At 40.6% G+C, this 20044-nt stretch overlaps 2 protein-coding genes across 4 annotated transcripts; one reads left to right on the forward strand and one right to left on the reverse strand.

Annotated features, from left to right (window-relative positions):
* Positions 1-5242: 5242 nt before the first annotated feature.
* LOC146649136 (angiopoietin-related protein 5-like) lies at positions 5243-9039 on the forward strand. The gene is made up of 6 exons (XM_085386597.1): positions 5243-5434; positions 5544-5571; positions 5673-5764; positions 6367-6484; positions 6685-6870; positions 7056-9039. Exons 1-6 carry the CDS (start codon positions 5360-5362, stop codon positions 7352-7354), a joined length of 798 nt encoding a protein of 265 aa, XP_085242723.1. The 5' UTR covers positions 5243-5359; the 3' UTR covers positions 7355-9039.
* An 11-nt stretch (positions 9040-9050) lies between these two features.
* Positions 9051-18785, reverse strand: LOC146649137 (NXPE family member 3-like). 3 transcript variants are annotated; one of them, XM_085386594.1, is made up of 7 exons: positions 18517-18783; positions 16514-16667; positions 13763-14188; positions 11358-11650; positions 11065-11135; positions 9928-10134; positions 9051-9844 (listed from the first exon to the last, which is right to left on the reverse strand). In XM_085386594.1, exons 2-7 carry the CDS (start codon positions 16631-16633, stop codon positions 9291-9293), a joined length of 1671 nt encoding a protein of 556 aa, XP_085242720.1. In that variant the 5' UTR covers positions 16634-16667; positions 18517-18783; the 3' UTR covers positions 9051-9290. The 3 variants fall into 3 exon arrangements, with proteins under 3 accessions (XP_085242720.1, XP_085242721.1, XP_085242722.1); XM_085386595.1 differs by lacking the exon at positions 16514-16667 and having other exon boundaries at positions 18517-18785; XM_085386596.1 differs by lacking the exon at positions 9928-10134 and having other exon boundaries at positions 18517-18784.
* Between the last annotated feature and the right edge of the window lie 1259 nt (positions 18786-20044).

The raw sequence follows: 20044 nt of genomic DNA on the forward strand, positions 1-20044 counted from the left end.
GGAGACTCTGTTGTCCTCCTGGGAGACTTCAATGCTCACGTGGGTAACGACAGCGTGATTGGGAGGAATGGCCTCCCTGGTCTGAACCCGAGCATCCATCCATCCATCCATCCATTCACTTCCGCTTATCCTTTTCAGGGTCGCAGGGGGCGCTGGAGCCTATCCCAGCTGTCATAGGGCGAGAGGCGGGGTACACCCTGGACAGGTCGCCAGTCTGTCGCAAGGCTAACACACAGGGACAAACAACCATTCGCACTCACATTCATTTGCACATTCACACCTAGTGACAATTTGGGTTATCCAATTAACCTATCCCCACAAGCTGCATGTCTTTGGACGGTGGGAGGAAGCCGGAGTACCCGGAGGGAACCCACGCAGACACGGGGAGAACATGCAAACTCCACACAGAAAGACCCCGGCCTGATGTTGGAACTGAACTCAGGACCTTCTTGCTGTGCGGCAACAGTGCTAACCACCGTGCCACCGTGCTGAACCCGAGCAGTGTTTTGTTAATGGACTTCTGTGCAAATCACAGTTTGGCCATAACGAACACCTTGTTCGAACATAAGAGTGTCCATAAGTGCACGTGGCACCAGGACGCTCTAGGCTGCAGGTCGATGATCGATTTTGTAATCGTATCACCAGACCTGCGACCATATGTTCTGGACACTCGGGTAAAGAGAGGGGCTGAGCTGTCAACTGATCACCACCTGGTGATGAGTTGGATCAGGTGGCGGGGGAGGACGCTGGACAGACCCGGTGCACCTACTGACACGTCTTCCGGGGAGGAAGCAGAGTCTGGGGATGAGGGGAATGACCCGCCAATTTCCGGGGGCGAGGTCACTGAGGCAGTTAAACAACTCCTTGGTGGCAGAGCCCCTGGTGTTGATGAGGTCCGCCCCGAGTTCCTGAAGGCTCTGGGCGTTGTAGGACGTTGTGGACGCCTCTGCAATGTTGCGTGGATATCAGGGGCAGTACCCCTGGACTGGCAGACCGGGGTGGTGGTCCCCATCTTTAAGAAGGGAGACCGGAGGGTGTGTTCCAACTACAGGGGGATCACACTCCTCAACCTCCCTGGGAAAGTCTATGCCAGGGTGCTGGAAAGGAGAGTTCGTCCACTCGTCGAACTTCGGATACAGGAGGAACAATGCGGTTTTCGTCCTGGTCGCGGAACACTGGACCAGCTCTTTATCCTCTCAAGGATACCTGAGGGTGCATGGGAGTTTGCCCAACCAGTCTACATGTGTTTTGTGGACTTGGAGAAGGCATTCGACCGTGTCCTTCGGGCTGTCCTGTGGGAGGTGTTGCGGGAGTATGGGGTGTCTGGCCCATTGCTATGGGCCATTTGATCCCTATACAACCGTTGCAAGAGCTTGGTTCGCATTGCCGGCAATAAGTCGGACTTGTTTCCGGTGGGTGATGGGCTCCGCCAGGGCTGCCCTTTGTCTCCGGTTCTGTTCATGATTTTTATGGACAGGATTTCTAGGCGCAGCCAAGTGGCGGAGGGCTTTCACTTTGGTGGCCTCAGAATCTGCTTTTTGCGGATGATGTGGTTCTGTTGGCTTCATCGGATGGGGGCCTCCAGCTCGCACTGGAACGGTTCGCAGCCGAGTGTCAAGCAGCGGGAATGAGGATCAGCACCGCCAAATCTGAGGCCATGGTTCTCAGCCGGAAATGGGTGGAGTGCCCACTCCGGGTCTGGGATGAGTTCCTGCCCCAAGTGGAGGAGTTCAAGTATCTCGGGGTCTTGTTCGCGAGTGATGGGAGAAGGGAGCCGGAGATCGACAGACGGATTGGGGCTGCAGCCTCAGCAATGCGGACGCTGCACCGGTCCGTCGTGGTGAAGAGGGAGCTGAGTGTAAAAGCGAAGCTCTCAATTTACCGGTCGATCTACGTCCCTACCCTCACCTATGGCCACGAGCTGTGGGTAGTGACCGAAAGAACGAGATCGCGGATACAAGCGGCAGAAATGAGCTTCCTCCGAAGGGTGGCTGGCTTCTCCCTTAGAGATAGGGTGAGAAGTTCGGCCATCTGGGAGGGGCTCAGAGTAGAGCTGCTGCTGCTCCACATCGAAAGGAGCCAGCCTGAGGTGGTTCGGGCATCTGACAAGGATGCCTCCTGGGCGCCTCCTGGGTGAGGTGTTCCGGGCATGCAGACCCAGGACACGCTGGACAGATTATATCTCTCGGCTGGCCTGGGAACGCCTTGGTGTTCTCCCGGATAAGCTGGAGGAGGTGGCTGGGGAGAGGGAGGTCTGGGCCTCTCTGCTTAGCCTGCTGCCCCCACGACCCGGCCTCGGATAAAGCGGATGAAGATGGATGGATGGATGGATGGATGGATGGATAATAATATTCAACATTGCTATCAATACATTTGTCAAAAAATGCCTCTCTGTGCAAAATGGGTTTAAAAACATAAACAACTGTAGGATACTGTTAGTCCGTGATTTGAACTGAGGGAACAAATCGTGGCAGGATCAGCCTGATATTATTTGTATCCCACTGTAACCTTACTGTATAAAGAGCTAACATCCCCAAAATGTCAGTAGTTAGTCATTAAAGAAGTGTTTGTGAACTAAAAATTAAGAATGTGGGATACTGTTTGTCCGTGATTTGAAGAGCCCAACGCGTGCTTCCAACAAAGGGAAAACCAATTATGCAAGGGAGACCTATCTTGGCACTTGTGCAGGTGAAGCCAAAGGGAAGATATGCTTCACCATATTTTCTAGTCTTTGCTTAGAATGAAGTTGTTTTGGAAACATATTCAGCGATGCTTCATCTCCTGCTTTGCCTTTGTGTGGGCGCCCATGCTAGCAGTGTCTAAGCATTTTCTTTGGGTTTTTTTCCCCTTTTCATACCACGCCCCCCCTACAATGCATGTAGTGAAGGACTTATACTAAACACATTTCCTGCAAAGAAATTTTAATTAGCAGGAATGTAGGACAATGTAAAAGTGAAGGCAATGCCCTGTTGATGTAATTTCTTTAAGTTTTGGTGTCAATTTTTTATTTTTCTGATAAGAGATGCACTGAATTAAAGCAGGAGGAAGGCGGAAGACCAGTTTTACTTGGATGTAAAGATTTGTACAGGTGAGAAAATGCGAAAGCAGTGTTTGGTGTAGATGGCAGTGCATTAAAAATATTTTTGTCACTAAAACCGATGAATAATTGTGGCAAATAATTCAAAAATCACTGCTGATGAAAACAATAGTGATAATCATGTTGGTGACAGTTGGTCATAATTGGCTACTTAGAGTTTTATATAATTAAAATATACAGCTTTTGAATCATTAAACAACTGGAAAATACACCACACTACACATATCACACAATAGATTTACAATAAATTGGATAAACCTTAGTACCATAGCACATGCCCAAATTTCATAACTTAGCATTCACAGCTTAACAGTCATCTCTGTTACACAAGGCTTAAATCAGTTAATTACAAAAGATACCTTCTTTCACCCTCCAATGAGCCCACTCCATTACTAGTTTGCCACAAAAGAAGAGGTAAAAAAAAAATGACCATAAAAATGGCAGAAACCATGTTCATTCCATTAATAATATTCAAGACCAAGGTAACAGGTTATAAAATGTTAATACTGTAACTGCTAGCTTTCAACTTGATAGCTGCACTAAACATCCCTTTTGCAGATGTCCCATTGCTCCCAACCAATGACTGGTCCCAATTTTGACTCCAAGTCAGCACTTGACTCGATGACATGACCAGTAGAAATAGGTACACCAAGTTACACCAAATTACATCAAATTTTTCAATTTCTTCATTCCCTATTTAGTGGTGAAATTCCATTGTGGAAACAAATAACATTGGATTCACAGGGGGATGATAAATATGAAAATCAAAAGAATTATATGTATAGCTGTTGATAATCGCTGTATGTGTGACAATCTTCATGCATGTTCATGCTTACCCTATTGGGTACACACAATAACATACTTAATTGCTATTATTGTCTGCTCTACTCACCACAGTCTAGCTTTTTTGTATTTAATGGCTCAGTCACACCAGAGTAGATTGCAACCTCCCTAGAAACAATTGCAATTTCTTTGCTGTCAAAAACCAGTTGGAAGTAGTTGCTCTAACCAAGGTCACCCAGAGATTAAGCATGCAACTCCCTCAGCCGTCACCCTGTGCGTCATGCTGGCCCCGTCGTCGAAACAATCACTCGAAACAACCAAGTTCATTGCGCACCATACACAGTAATTTTGGTTGTGTTGCATTCTCCAACCACTGTTTTTCCTACTGTGATTGTAGCATAACAACCACAAAGATTATCCTGCTAGAGTACATATAGACATTATCGCAGATACACAAGGGAAATGTGGAGCATCTCACAAGTGCTTTATCCAAAGTTACTGTAAACATTTGGAAAAATAAGACATAAATCGTTTTTTGATCAACTTCCAGAGTTTGGTTTGAGAACTGTGGCACCTCTGTGTTTCATAGTAAAAAGTTGAAGTTAAAAGTTGCAAAAACATTTTACTTAAAACGACACGTCTCATGGGACACCTGGCGATCACTGAAACTACTACAAACCATAAATAACTGGAAAATTTGGTGCCATGCTTAAATGGTTAAAACATTTCATCTGGTGGAGCCATTAAATAAAAAGTTAGGCAATTGCTTAAAAGTAGTTAGAATTTATTCTTTCAGTTTCATATCTACATCAAATTTATCATCTTCAAGAATAAGAAGAAATGACTGAGCAGAGTCTCTGGGGAATAACAATATCTGAAGAGAAATTTAGATTTAAGGGAAACATGTAATTTTTCTAACTACAGACGCCAAAGGAGCAATTGTAAACATCCCTTGCTATCCGAGTCAATAAAAAGATAATGTCTGTAACTGGCTTCCACAAACATTGACTTTATTGCTGTGCAAATAGAACTACTCAGTTGGAATGTTAGAGAGAGGTGTAGCCAGAGAGGTCTGAGAAATTAGCATTGTGAAAGTTGTGTAACATTAGGTAAACAAGCTCTTTCAGAGAACAGTGCAGTTCATGTTGGATGACTGCATCAGTTGTTCAGATTTGAGTTGTCACACTCACACTGACCTAAGGTAGGAAGTGACGCGCTTGTCATAGCAGTGAAGGGGGTGTGGTAGTTAAGCTATTGGATAAAGGGACTGCTGCTGTTGTTAATCTTGAGACGGGGTTTAAGGTTCACCTAACACGCAAGTATGTGTTTGGAGAAAAAACTGTTGACTATTACTGCTGCAGTAATGAACAGGACAGAGTTACTCTGAGCAGCCAGTCATCTTCTGAGAGCAGAGTTACCAGCAATTTTCATCGGACTAAACACTGTTTACAGTCTGGTCTGTTTTAAACACAGGTCAAAATGAAGAGTCTGGTTGTGTATTGTGGACTCATCCTGGCATTTCTTTCGAGCTGCACAGAACAGGCCGGGGTAAAAGTAAGAGCTTTAAAATTCTGGTCTGTCCTGCTTCTGTATTGTCAGTATTTAAGATGGATATTTAAACGAGGTTAAGACTCACTTTAAAACTGTTTCTTTGTATTGCTAGAGACAGGACAAAGCAGGTTCTCCTCAAGGTATGGATCATCTTGTTTGTTATTACTCAGATAAGTATACTATTTCAGTCTTATTCTTCTGCTTCTTATTGTGTTTCTTTCTGTTATGGTGTACGCCTCAGGAACAGACTGCACACAGATTAAGACTCTGTCACCACGAGCATCCAGTGGCGTTTATACGATCCAGCCAAATGGAGCCGCGACCAAGTTTAAGGTATCGATCGAGCCAAGAAATAATAACAAAGTCATGTTTATAAGATCACAGCAAACAGAAGCAGCACTGTAAACTATAACTGCAATTTATCTATCAAATGATTTCACCAGAACAAGGTTTCATTTGGTTATAGATAACAGGATACAGTTTACTTTATATTCATAACTATTAAGTTAACAATAATGTTAAACAAAAAGCACACTGAGCTTCTGGTTATATACTCGATAATATAGCCCCGACCAAGGGTGTAATTTCCCCTTATCTAAATGGATGTAAGATACATAAATATTTATTTTTCTGCAAAATTACCATGACATTTTACACAAGCTAAAATTACTTACACTGTACTTAACATACAATATAATAATTTCTTTGTTTCCTGTAAAAACCCGAGTTATTGTAGTGTACCTACTTTTAAGTATTCATAGGTTAGTATGATTAGATTGTAATTTCAAATAAAATATTCAATTTCCATTTATTACAGGTGAATTACTCCACTACTTGTAGGCCATATTCTAAAATGTTTCTTGCTCCTTAGATAAAAAGTAGAAGTAAATGCCAGCTGAATTTCTTAATATGTGGTGAATGAACTTCTTACTCAGGTTTACTGTGAGATGCATCCAGATGGAGGCTGGACGGTGTTTCAAAAACGAAGCGGAGGAGCCGTTTCTTTCCACAGAAAATGGGCAGCATATAAAACTGGCTTTGGAAACCTGACACGTAAATAAATTAGAATGATTATTATTATGATGTAGTGATATATAATCCTAGAGATCAAGAATGGATCTAACATAAAAATATTAAATCTTTTCTTTGTAGTGTAATGTAGTATAAAGCGCTTTGGGGTCCTTAGGGACTAAATAAAGCACTATACAAATACAGGCCATTTACCATTTATTTCTTTGTGCTTTGATTTTCAGAGGACCACTGGCTCGGGCTGAATAAGATTTTTTATCTTACCAAAGACAAGTCCAAGAAGTGGACAATGAGGGTGGATCTGTGGGATCATGAAGATGGGACTGCTTTCGCTGAGTACAAAAACTTTAGACTGGGAAATGAGAAAACTGCGTTCAAACTACATGTTGGGAAGTACCGTGGAAATGCAGGTACTGAAGCCTGTTGAAGTTTTTACTGTCGCCATATTTCTTTTGCTTTTTATATACACATAAATGTTACTCACTGTTTGTTAATGCAATCAGGTGTTAGATATTGTTCTTTTTTTGTACTTTAAAGAAACCCTGTGAATTTTAAAAATTCATTTTTCTTGATTTGTTTCCCACTCTATCCAAAGGTGATGCCATCCGTGGTGCCTATAAAGGCATTGATCAGAATGGCTATGGCTTTAGCACAGTTGACCGCGATAATGATGGCTGCTCCCCCTGCATCTTTGGTGACATTGCTGTTGGGGCATGTACCGTTAGAGAGGGCGGCGGGTGGTGGTACAGCAAGTGTGGGTCCGCCAATCTAAACGGTGACTGGCATTCCTACGGTGAACACATAGGTTGGGCTTCGGGCCTCCACTGGCGCACCTGGAAACCACCTGCACCATACTCAGCCAAGGCCACAAGAATGATGATCAAGTCGGTGTGAAAGGAACCTCCTCAAATTATCAAGTGCTGATTTTCATTCTGCAAAAAACTTTCAACAAAGCTTTTAAGAAAAGTAACTGTGAAGGAGATATGTAAAATACAATGCTAAAAGCAAGAAAATCAGTGTATTGTTAATGCTTAGTCATTTCTGTACTAAACTGAAAAACATGCCTTCCAGATAATCAAGTTCTACCCAAGGTCTCTTCCTGTTAAAGCACTGCTTACCCTCTCTTTTTATGTATTAAAAATAATTTTACAAGAACTAAAATATGCCAGAGTCAACATTATTAGCCCCTCTGTTGCCAGTAATTATGTTGAAAATCCTTTTTGCTGGATAACAGCCAGCAGTCCTTTGTTGTCTTTTTCAACAAGTCTCACATGCACCACCTGAGCAGTCCTAGACCATTCTTCTTTGGCAAATCTCTTAAACTTCTCCAGATTTGACCATCTTCTGGCATGGTTCTTGGTCTTCACCCCTGAGAATGGGATTCAAGTCAGGGCTATGTGCAGACCAGAATGCCAACGTATATTTTTGGAGATTGTCGTGTTGAAAGAGAACACGAGAACCCAAGTTTTGCTGCTGACTACTTTCAAAATCTTCTCATATCTTTTTTTCATATTTACTTTGGGGACGGTATTCTTTGGGTTGTGGATGGATTCATTCTTCAAACATGAGCAGTATCTCTTTACCCAAATAGACCTAGTTTAGTCTCATCTGACCACAGGTCATGCTTTTGGTATAAATAATTTTTCTCCAAATTGTCCTTAGCATAATTCAGTCAGTGCACCTGGATTAATGTATGTGGGTAGCGTTCTGAACAACCTGCAGGCATTCCAAGGATGCTTTATTAAAACCAGTAAACAATGAATTTACAGTAATCCAGATGTGATAAAATAAAGGCATAAATAACAAATATCAATCCAAAGCCTGACACAGTAGAACTCAACCTGGTGATCCAAGTAACAGAAATAAGAACGAACCAGAGATTTAAAGTAAGCATTGACAGTGAAGACAGAGTCAAACGTTACACCAAGGTTCCTGATAGAAGATTTAGCAAATGTGGCAAGAGAACCTAAGTTGTCATTAACTTAATCTGTCACGGGCAAAGACAAGGACTTCCTTTTTCTTTTCATTCAGCTGGAGAACATTTTTCTTGTTTTTGTCCTTTCATGAATCCAGAAAATACATTCACGTGTCTTGTGATATTTTCAGTAAACACTTAACTCTAGAGGTAATACCTGAGAAGTCAGTCAGATTAATGCTCCCAACAGTACTCTAGAAATAGATGCAAATTCACTGGCAGTGTTGTGTAAAATCTGACGTCATTTTACAGGGTTTGCATATTTTATAAAGTAATGTTTAGCATTATTAAATTAACAATCAGTGACTATTTCGAGATGTTATATCCCATCTTATGTCCCTTCTTAGTAGCATTAATTTCGGTATTTTTATGTCCACCTGAATATATATCTATGGCAAACATTTGAATTATTTCTAACTTTGCTCAATGTTACCCCTTTTTACGTTTTTATTTTGCCTTTTTGTGTTATTTGATTTGCTGCAGAAAACACAATAAGAGTTGCACTGAAAAGATGACTGTGGCGAAACACATTTTCTTTGGAAGCAAGGCAGCATAGTGAAGCTTACTTCTTTTGTGGTAATGAGTAAACTACTCAATAAGTGACTTTGAATTACAACCTACTGTCAATAAAACATTCATAGTGTGTCATAGATTGGTTCATTGGAATGAGCCTGTATGAGGCAATATTCCCTTATGTAAATCCTGCTTGTGTGTCAGATAAGGAGTTCCAGTATTTCCTGGATTGTTGCATGAGAATCCAAAGGCTCAGTTTAATTATTCATTACTATTTATCTCTGTTATAAATAAGCAAGGAATAAATGTGTGTGTGCATGGGCTGCTGAAAAACAATCACATCTAGCCACCTTTTTTAGGGCATATGTAGGACAAGAGAACATTAATCATGTTTTCAATAATTGGAGGCTGTGGGTGGAGTTCATGTGGCAGGCTGTGGGCCACGACCATCTCCCAAGCATCCACCAGATGGACATTCAGTCCTTTGAACATGGCCCTGAGCACCTTGTCACGCTGCAGCGAGTACCAGTCGCTGTTAGTGATTGTCTCATAGAGCGTCAGATTTTTTGGGTTTGCAGTCCGAATGACAACCAGTGTATCTGGAGCCCTGGACAGCAGCCGCACCACCGCCCTGCGGATGCTCTGCAAACGCCGGATGTAGACCTCAACGGGGAAAGTGCTGAAGTGCGACCAAATGCCAAGAACTACGACGGTATCGCTGCCTCCAGTCAAGCTGTCTAATTCGTTGGCAATATAGCGCAACTCGCTGATTGGGACTTTGGAAAACCTGATAGGAGGACCATGGCAGCGGTATGTCACCAAGATGTTGTTCACATAGTCTAGAGCCATATAAGGTCCAATTTTTTTCTGGCTATGCAGGTTAAACTCCTTAAGATCTGAAAATAATACAGAGAGAATGATTTAAGTTTCACTGTGAAAAAAATCAAATTGTTGCCAGAGAGGTTTGTGGAGCAGCTACCTGGTAGTGTTGCGTTAAAGTATTCAAACCACTGCCTGACGGTGGAGTCTCCGTATATATGAACCACCTTTCCTTTCAGACACTGAGTGATAGCTGAGGAAGTGTTGAAGTGAGGAACTCTGTGGCCACGTAATGCTCGCCACACACCGTGGAAATAATACCCAGAGGGTCTAGACTTCACAGTGCGCCTACTCACCATGGACCAACCTGAGAAGACGTTAAAAAATAAATAATAGTATATTTTTAACCAGCTGATAAGTCTAATCTTACTGTGGCAATCATGCGTAAGTTAAGCAAATTCCAGAGAAAAAAAGCCACTCTACCATCATACTACAGATGCAAGACTTCACACCACTATATTAGTTTTGGAACAGTTTAACCCTGTGGCCATCTACATGAAATCATGGCAGCTTTGAACATATCATAATCTGTCTTGATTGTAAACCTTACAACTCACCACATATGTGGATGTTGAAAACTTGCCTCAAACTGAAGATTAAAGAGAGAGGGTGCACTTCATTCAGCATTTTATCTGCTAAGTGCAGCTTGTGTTGTGATCAAAACATTTTGGAAACTAGTCAGAAAAACCAAAAACCTTATCTCTTGCTCATGGTTCATTTATGACACTCTTCTGTTGCAGCTACTTTTAAATTGCATCTGGAAGGTCCTGTTATAATCACTTACATTTACTTATGGACCTTAAATTTGTGCAGAGAGCACATCCAGTGGGAGATCAACTGGAACTGTAGTCACTGTTTGACATTTACAGGTTTGTGCAGGTGAATTCCTGAAGGACAGCTGTACTGTAACATTTTGGGAAGTCTGAGTATATCCACTGGAAACTGAACATGTAGTATGTATCAGCACACAACTGTGGGCCCACACACAGTGCAAAGAAAATTGTGAGATCAAGACAAGTTGTGTTTTGACACAGTTACGAAGACCCAGCACTGCAAGGGCACAGAACATGGCTTCCAGGGAGTGATCCATGTGTAGCAGTCAAGCTTCTGAAGGAGCACTGAAAAAAACTTCTTAGGGATTATCTCTCCACATGAACACTAACATCGCATCCAAAAACTTTTAGCTTACTCCATACTACTAAAAAAAATGTAAAAAATTGGAAAACTTGTAATTTACCTTTAGTTTTTGGCAAAACAGTGACACAGGAAGGTCCTGAAGCTGGAATGGAGACTTTCATGTTGACATCACTGAGGCAAAGCACACGCAACAAAATGATTTAGATTGCAGAGAACAAAACAAAAATACCCTTTTTTTTGCCCATTTACCATTAACACAAGTACAGACGAAGTTTTCTTCATATCCGAGCGTAAATAATTAGCTTTTTGGAAGAAAAGCCTCAAAACTCACTTTTTGCCTCGACTTTAGAAATTCCCCATTTAGGTCACACAGATAATGTGGCATATACACACCTTTGAAAAAGGGTCTCTGTGGTCATGAGGTTTTTTTTAAGCCTTCCTTTGGAGTGATTGATCCTGGTATCACAACTCAGATTCTTTGGCTTGTAGCAGAACCACGGCTCGCCTGTACTGAGGTCAGTGTAGTTGCACACAGGCTGCTGGGTTGGACGCAAACATACGTTACAGACAGTAGTTTCATTGATGTAGCCTGAGCGGAAGAAGCTCTTGAAGTAAATCCTGTCAGGGTGTTTTCTGGTCAGACTGCGCAGCACTGTGATTGCCTCACTGGGGTGAACCAGTGTTACCTGGGAGGACAAAGAATGACATTCCTATTTGTGTATTTCCCTGTGGATTGGCATACAGCACAGCTAAACTTCCCTTAGATCATGATGACGTCATAATGATCATGCCTCGGCATACTGCTTATGACAAGAACAAATGGTTGAAGTTAAATATGCAAACCACACTTTTAGACATCATGTATATCGATGTATAGTGGTCATCTTATCAGTATTAATATGGTTTTAGTTGCTTTAGAAATCAACAAGCAAAAGAAGTACTCCAAGAGTGCAAACCGCTACCACACCAGTGCACTCTCTGAGTATTTATCTGTAAGGGAACAGAAATACATTTTATATATATACATTTTTTTTCTTTGTTCATTTTAAACATACTTTTAGAAGTTTGAAGATTTGACTATTTTCTAAGAAATAGAAGTTCAATTTGGATTTGATGGCAGCATCTCAAAAAAAATTGGGATAATGGAAAGAAAAGTGGAAAAGTGAGCTCTACTAAAACACAGTTGGATTTGGCAGTAATTAGATTAATGGGCAACATGGTAGTAACATATTTGGGTATAAAGAACATTTCAGAGAGGCCCAGTTTCTTTGAATAAAAGAAAATATGCAAAAATTACAAATTGTGGAACAATTTCAGAACAATGCTCCAAAATGTAGGATTGAAAACACTTAGCATATTTCGGCACCTACAATATATAATATCATCAAGCATCTTGGAGAAATCTCTGTAAGCATGGGATAAGGGGAAAAAATATTAGATAGCTATGACCTTCAGGCTTACAGACAGCATGCATAATTCTGTCATGGAAATCACTGTGTGACCCCAGGAACACTCCCAGAAATCACTCTGTGAACACAGTTCACCATGCAATTCACAAGTGCAGGTTAAAGATCTATCCTGAAAAGAAGACGCAACATGTGAACATGATAAAGAAACACCACTATCATCTCTGGGCTAAGGTCATTTGGATTAAGACAAAGTGGAAAAAACTGTTCTGTGGTCATATGAATTGAAATTCTAATAAAGAGGAAAGGAAACATGTTAGTAGCACTCCGTTCAAAAGCCTGCTTCTCTGATGTCAGGCGCACCACATTAATGCTATTGGAACTGGCAGCTTGCACATGTGGAAAAGCATCATCAGTGCTTGGTGGGAGGATCCGTTCTTCTACAGGTTTTACAGGAATATATGCTCCCATCTAGATGATGGCATTTTCATGGGAAGACTTTCATGTTTCAGAAAGAGAATGCAAAAGCAAACAGTGCATCTTTTGCAACACCATGGCTTCATAGTAGAAGAGTCACATACTGCTTAATTGGGCTACCTACAGTACAGACTTTGACCAACATTAGGAAAATAAAATGAGGCCTGTTAAGCCACTAGAATCCTATATCAAGTGAGGATGATACAAAATTTGGTTTCCTTAGTTGTTAAAAGAAGAAGAGATGCCACACAGTGGTAAACACGACCCAGTTCTAACTTTTTCAACATGTATTGCTACCATTAAATTCAAAATGACATTTTTTCTCCTTACAGCAGGACATTTTCTCAGTTTAAACTTGTTATATTGTTCTATTATGAAGAAAATCTTGATTTATGATATTTGCAAATCACTTCGTCCATACTTTTTTGGAAGTGAGGTTGTATGATGTATCACATAATATTGATGCTTAAAGTTGGTTGCAGTAAGAGTCATGCACAAAAATGTGGTCTCGGCTTTAGAGTGTGGCTTTTTGACTGGGTGCAGTTGAAGTTTTAACAAAGTTTAAAGTTAAACGTGACAAGTGCCAAATTAGAGCTAACTTCCATGTCCTTTTAGGACCTGAAACCTTTTTTTTCAGTGTTTATAGCTTGGCTTTCAGATTTAGTTCATTTTATGTCAAGTGTGAATTGTGTCTGATTGGTTAGATTCTGTTACCATTTCTGTGTTTTACTTTGAAAGTTGTCTCCTGTGTCTGAATTTTACTTCCCTATCCTTATTTTAATCGTTTGCACCTGTGTCTTGTTTAGTCCACTATCTTGAAATGAGAATCCTACCTTTGTCTGAAGATCATATTGTATTAAAAAGGAAGGTTGACTGAAAGACCATGATCACATTGAAATTCAGTTTTAGCATCACCTCAACCTCTGCGTTTCCTTCCCAGGGTAAATAGAACACAGCAGAATAGGAGCCATTGAGATGATCCACCACTTGCCCTACCACACCTGCACCAAGAGTCGGGTTATGGAGCCGGGCAAGTAAAACGTCTCCCCCAAATTTCTTTGGAAGCCCCTGGAAGTCGTACATTTTGATCAGAATCTCCAGGTTATCATCTTTGTGCCACTCTCCGTCTTCCCTCCCTGAGAGAATGGTGAAGCTGCTGTGTGAGGGATCACTGGTCTTGCTCAGGTAATGAGGAAATGGTAAAGGTGGAGTTTCAGGCCAAGCGATGGACTTTAATAGGAGGTGTTCTTCACGAGTCTCCTTAAGGGACAGTGGTTGGAATTTGCAGAAGTCATAATGTCTGTCGGCATATGAGCTATGGATGGTAGATTTCACAGTATTCTGAAAATGGGAAACAGAGAGAGAGCACAGCAGACACAAAAATCCATCAAATAAATGGCCAGCAGTTAACAAATTACAATAAAACGTTTCTCTTGAAATTGTATTTCCTACTTTCATGTCTTATTTGTGCCAATACAAATGTCTAATGATCCACATCTGCTTGATCTTCAATCTTCAGTAAAATTAATAAACTATTCAGTGAAGATGTCAAATACAAATGAGTGCACTAAACCCGAGCTTGTTCCAATATCTGAGTTACTTCAGGTTTGTCTGGGTTAACATTAACATTAAACTGACAGAAAGAGATGATTTACCATGAACATGCACTTTATCACAATGTTGGCTCTATTTAGGACAATGAGGCAACAAAGCCAGCCATCTTTCCAGACATCCATCCTACAGAACAGTTCCAAGGGCGTAATTTGTGGTCCACGGTCAATTCAATTGAATTTTATTTATACAGCACAAAATCAATACAAAAGTCGCTATACAAACAAAGTGCTTTATATTGTAAGATCGATCCTACAATAATACATATAGAGAAAAACCCAACAATCGTATGACCCCTTATGAGCAAGCACTTTGGCGACAGTGGGAAGGAAAAACTCCCTTTTAACAGGAAGAAACCTCCGGCAGAAGCAGGGTCAGGGAGGGGCGGCTATCTGCCGCGACCGGTTGGGGAGAGAGAAGGAAGACAGAGATTAATAACAAGTATGAGTCAATGCAGAGAGGTCTATTAACACATAGTAAGTCATGTTGCTTGCCCGTGACTCATGGTTTAATTTTCTTTTGACCTGGACTTTTACAGTAAAGATTAAAAATATACTGCAAGAGAAAGAAATTATGACAAAACTTTCAAATTACATGGATGGATACTTCATCTATTTTTTTTAAACTAATGAGTACCTTCTGAGTAGTTAAAAAAAAAGATGGTCGTACTAGATAGATTTTTGTTGTTTTTCAACAAAAAAACAAAAAAAACAATGATGTTTGCACATTTTAACTGCACAATATTTTTGATGCAGCCCATATTATGGAGCATGTTAACCTTCTCTTCTTACATTGTGAATACAAATCATTATTCAGAGAGTGGGTTGTAACTGCTCTTCATTGATTGTGCTTACAAGTAAAGAGAGTTGGAAGCTATCTGGTGAGTGAGCTTCAGCGTGTCTCCTCAATCATAAGGGGGCAAACCTAAAAAAAGGTTTATGGAGTTACCTTGTCCTGGTAAAAGGGACAAAACAAATAAAACTTGAAGATTCTGTATATTGTTTCTCATTCTTTTGCTCAGTTAGTGTAGGTATTTAGTTTTACCAATGGGTAAATAGGAAATAAGACTTCCCCTCCTTACAGTGTAATTGCAAATGACTATGGAGTAACTTCTAGACCTTTCCTATCATATACGACAAAATACACATAATGGAAAAGAATTTGTATTTGACAATGAGAACAGCACAGTCGATTGTAATAGATTTGAAAACTTTTAGTAGTATACTGTGGATTTTAAACATTTTTACTGAAGCAATATTTAAAAGAATTATTTGTGAAATATACTCCTATTTTGTTACTTTTTTCAAAGTTTATAGTTAAGTTGTCAGATTAGAAATTGTATTTTTTGTGTAAGAAGCCATTATGTTGCTATTTAAGGTGCCCAAGGCCATTTTGTACAAACATTTTTTACATGTGTTTCCACTCACAGTGACTGTGGGACTTCTGGAGAGGTGTATAATGTATGGAATGTGGGGGTATAATCACCAATCACTTTTTAAATTGGTTTAGATTTATTTGTTACATGCTAGGTGAAAGAATTACTCTCGTATCAGGACTGGTGGAAATAAGATAAATACACCTGTTTACAATGCTTCTTGGTTAGCACAGGTAGACATTTATTTGCCACATAGAGTTCACAGATCAATCCTTCACCATCATGTCTGCTGGTTATATTTACAACATTCCAGTTAAATACAGAAACCATTGGCAAGAAAACTACACTGCTAATTTTGAAATGTAAAAAAACAAAACAAAAACAATGCCTGTCATTAAATGAAACTATTCTAAAAACACAGTTCTTGAACCTTATCTCACTGCCTAAAATGATTTAAGTCCCAAATAAATGAATAAAGAGACATGCAATTAGTGGGGTTAGGTTAACTGGTGATTCTAAATTGTCCATAGGTGTGAATGTGAGTGTGAATAGTTGTCTGTCTCTATGTGCACGGTGCACCCTGCCTCCTCCCCAAAGACAGCTGGGACAGCCCTCATGACCCTGAATTGGACAAGCGTAAGAGAAAAGATGTATAAATGAATGAAAAAACAATTCCTCACCTCCAGGATGTCCATGAAATCTATCACGAAGCTTAAGGCAAACACGACCAAGAATAGGAAGATGCAGCCATACCTTGGAAGGCATGTGCAGACCTTTCTTTTATAAACTTGGAATTTCATGATCGATGAACAGTACTCATCTTTCCCAGCTCACCTGGTACAGGTAAAAATTAAAGAAAAAAAAAAGGGTTGGTAACTATTTATTCAAAAAGAAAAGAAAAGAAAAGAAAAGAAAAGTTCTCATAAAACTTCTCATAAAACTTCTCTGGAATCATAGAAGATGATGAACATCTGCCAGCTAATAAACATGGAGTGATTTTTCATCAAAATATTTGAACGTTATAATGATTGCGGCCCAGCCTGTAAAATATAAATGAGCTTTCAACATTACTCATAGGTGTAAGCAGATATTTATTTATTTTGGCTGTTTATGATTATTTGGTACTTTAACCCTTCAGTACAACAGCAGCACGTTTTCCCTGCATTTAAAACAATATAAAACTAAAACAAGGAAAATGGTTCCTGTATAAACTACTGTGCATTTCCATATTCATCTAGGTTTTCACACACACGCACGCACACTTATGACAGCTGTAGTTGAATTTCACAACTTTGGGATAAATAAACATAAATGACATATGGTCTTATCCTAACAAATATGACCTCGTCATGTTTGTTTTTGCGGATAACTGACTCTAGTTATTGTAGGGGAGACCGGGGATAGTTGTAACGTGGGTCAGTTGTAACACTTCCAATTTCTCCAATCAGGGCTAAGTTTCAAATGATGTGATTAATCCTGTGCATGCCCAACTCAGTTCTGCTATCACATGTGAAAAATCAGCACATTTTGTCAAACACAAACAATTTAACACGAAAAAAAGTAATTTGTATGCCAAAAAGTAAGTTTTTCTACTTTATTTCAATTTCTAATAGCATTATCTGCTTTGCAGTTAAACTCATCAAACTTAAATTATGTTATTTGTATGTCTATGGGGATATATTCTGTGTAGGTCTTTAGAGCTAATGTTTTAGCCGTTGGCTGTAATGTTAGCTAGTTCATGGCTATAGGAGTCTGGGTCAGTTGTAACAGCAACAGTCTGGGTTAATGCAGATGTTACAACTTACCACACTATTACTTTAACTTATATTAAACAAGTTGGGGCAATGACATCAGCAGAGAGAGGTTCACTGGTCACCTTTGTATATGCGGTTAATGCCATTGGGAACAAAATTCCTCCACTGTTTGTGTTCCCACACATACACATTCCCACACTGTGTCAGAGATGGACCAGTAGGAAGTACTGGTAGTGGAAATAAATCAGGATGGGTGCAAGAAACAGATTTCCTCATCTTTCTGAAGCACTCTGCAAACCACACCAAGGTAAGCCATGATAAAAAGTAATGGAATTGCGATGCTGGTGAACAACTAAATTTTTTCAGCTTCATTGTTATGTTCAAAATTGGTGCAAGAGTTGTAGGTTATAATGCCCACTGAGCCAATGAGGCCAAACGCAAGGAAGACCAACCAAAATTAATGAAATATTCAGTTGCAGAAAACAGAAAATTCCATAATTTGTCTTTTTTGGGGGGTTGGAATATGTTCAAAAGCTAGATTTCTGCATTCTGTCACACACACACAGCTACATAAATGGCTCTAAGTGCATTCATGTGTTGAATAAACAAAGATTACATGTTAATGTTTTGTTAGTACCCTTATTTCATTGTGTTACATTTCACCCCGGGATATGTTACAACTAACCCAGACTATGGGGTTAATTGTAACATTTCACTCTTTGTGTTTGAGGCCATACCATGCAATGGGTAATTGTGCTGCAGAGAAAATAGCTGCACTATTTAATAGCCGAGACATGTAAATACTTTGCATTACATTTTGAATCCACTACCTTAAAAGAGCTCCAATTTACAGACAGAAATGTCAAAAATGTTACAACTATCCCCGGTCTCCCCTACTTAAGTCTTTCTTAGCACAAAGCGTGACTCACAGGTTTGACGTGCTGCAGGACCTGATCTGTGCCGTTCTGGACCATTGAGCCTGCTGATTTCCTGGAGCTGGGAAAACGACACGTCGTACTGGGACCAAACTCAGACTTCGTCCGTCTTAACTGTTACTGATAGCTTTACATTGTATTTGTGTGTTAATATTTTAAATCCGACAGGTCGTGATTTCTTAATTCTTTCTCCACAGCACCGCTCACTATCGTTATTTCCTGTTTATGTGTGACGTCATGCGGCGCCACTTTCCACGCAGGAGGATAGAAAAACATGGACAGGAGTACTTCAGCATTGACTTGGATTTTGTTCTTACTTGGCCAGTAGTGTCAGTCAGTGTGTTTCTCTCTATACCCCTTTGCTTTTACTGAGTATTTTTTTTACTCTGTGGGATGGAGGATGAGAACGGCACAATAACTGGAAGAGGGGAGACTCTCCACAACCACGTTGGGTTCCTCATCAAGCACTCCTGCCCCCCCACACATTTTTACCTCTGAACATGTTCTCCTCCTACAAGGCCTTTCACCACCTGATTATTGTCGTGGCTGTACAAGAGAACATTTGCTCACTCTTTGTCACTCCTTATTTCTGGGAATTGCGTCCAAAGGCTGGCTCCAAAACCCCTCTAGATTATGGATGTCAAAAAGAAGAATATCCCCACACCTGGATCCTTCATCGGAAACTCTATGTGGAGTGCAACACTACAGGCCAACTTCAAGCCCATACGATAAGTCACCATCAAGTGCTACCAAGGAGATGCGCTGTCCCCACTGCTGTTCTGCAAAGGCCTCAGTGAGATCATGAATAAGACTGGCTACAGCTACATATATACATACAGTGGGGCAAAAAAGTATTTAGTCAGCCACCGATTGTGCAAGTTCCCCCACTTAAAATGATGACAGAGGTCAGTAATTTGCACCAGAGGTACACTTCAACTGTGAGAGACAGAATGTGAAAAAAAAATCCATGAATTCACATGGTAGGATTTGTAAAGAATTTATTCGTAAATTAGGGTGGAAAATAAGTATTTGGTCACCTCAAACAAGGAAAATCTCTGGCTCTCACAGACCTGTAACGTCTTCTGTAAGAAGCTTTTCTGTCCCCCACTCGTTACCTGTATGAATGGCACCTGTTTGAACTCATCATCTGTATAAAAGACACCTGTCCACAGCCTCAAACAGTCAGACTCCAAACTCCGCCATGGCCAAGACCAAAGAGCTTTCGAAGGACACCAGGAAAAGTATTGTAGACCTGCACCAGACTGGGAAGAGTGAATCTACAATAGGCAAGCAGCTTGGTGTGAAAAAAATCAACTGTGGGAGCAATCATCAGAAAATGGAAGACATACAAGACCACTGATAATCTCCCTCGATCTGGGGCTCCACGCAAGATCTCATCCCGTGGGGTCAAAATGATCATGAGAACGGTGAGCAAAGATCCCAGAACCACACGGGGGGACCTGGTGAATGACCTGCAGAGAGCTGGGACCACAGTAACAAAGGTCACCATCAGTAACACACT

This window comes from Rhamphochromis longiceps, linkage group LG17 (genome assembly GCF_057381845.1).
Source record: "Rhamphochromis longiceps isolate RC_006_pf linkage group LG17, R_longiceps_female_GT1.1, whole genome shotgun sequence".
NCBI classification, from domain to species: Eukaryota; Metazoa; Chordata; class Actinopteri; order Cichliformes; family Cichlidae; genus Rhamphochromis; species Rhamphochromis longiceps.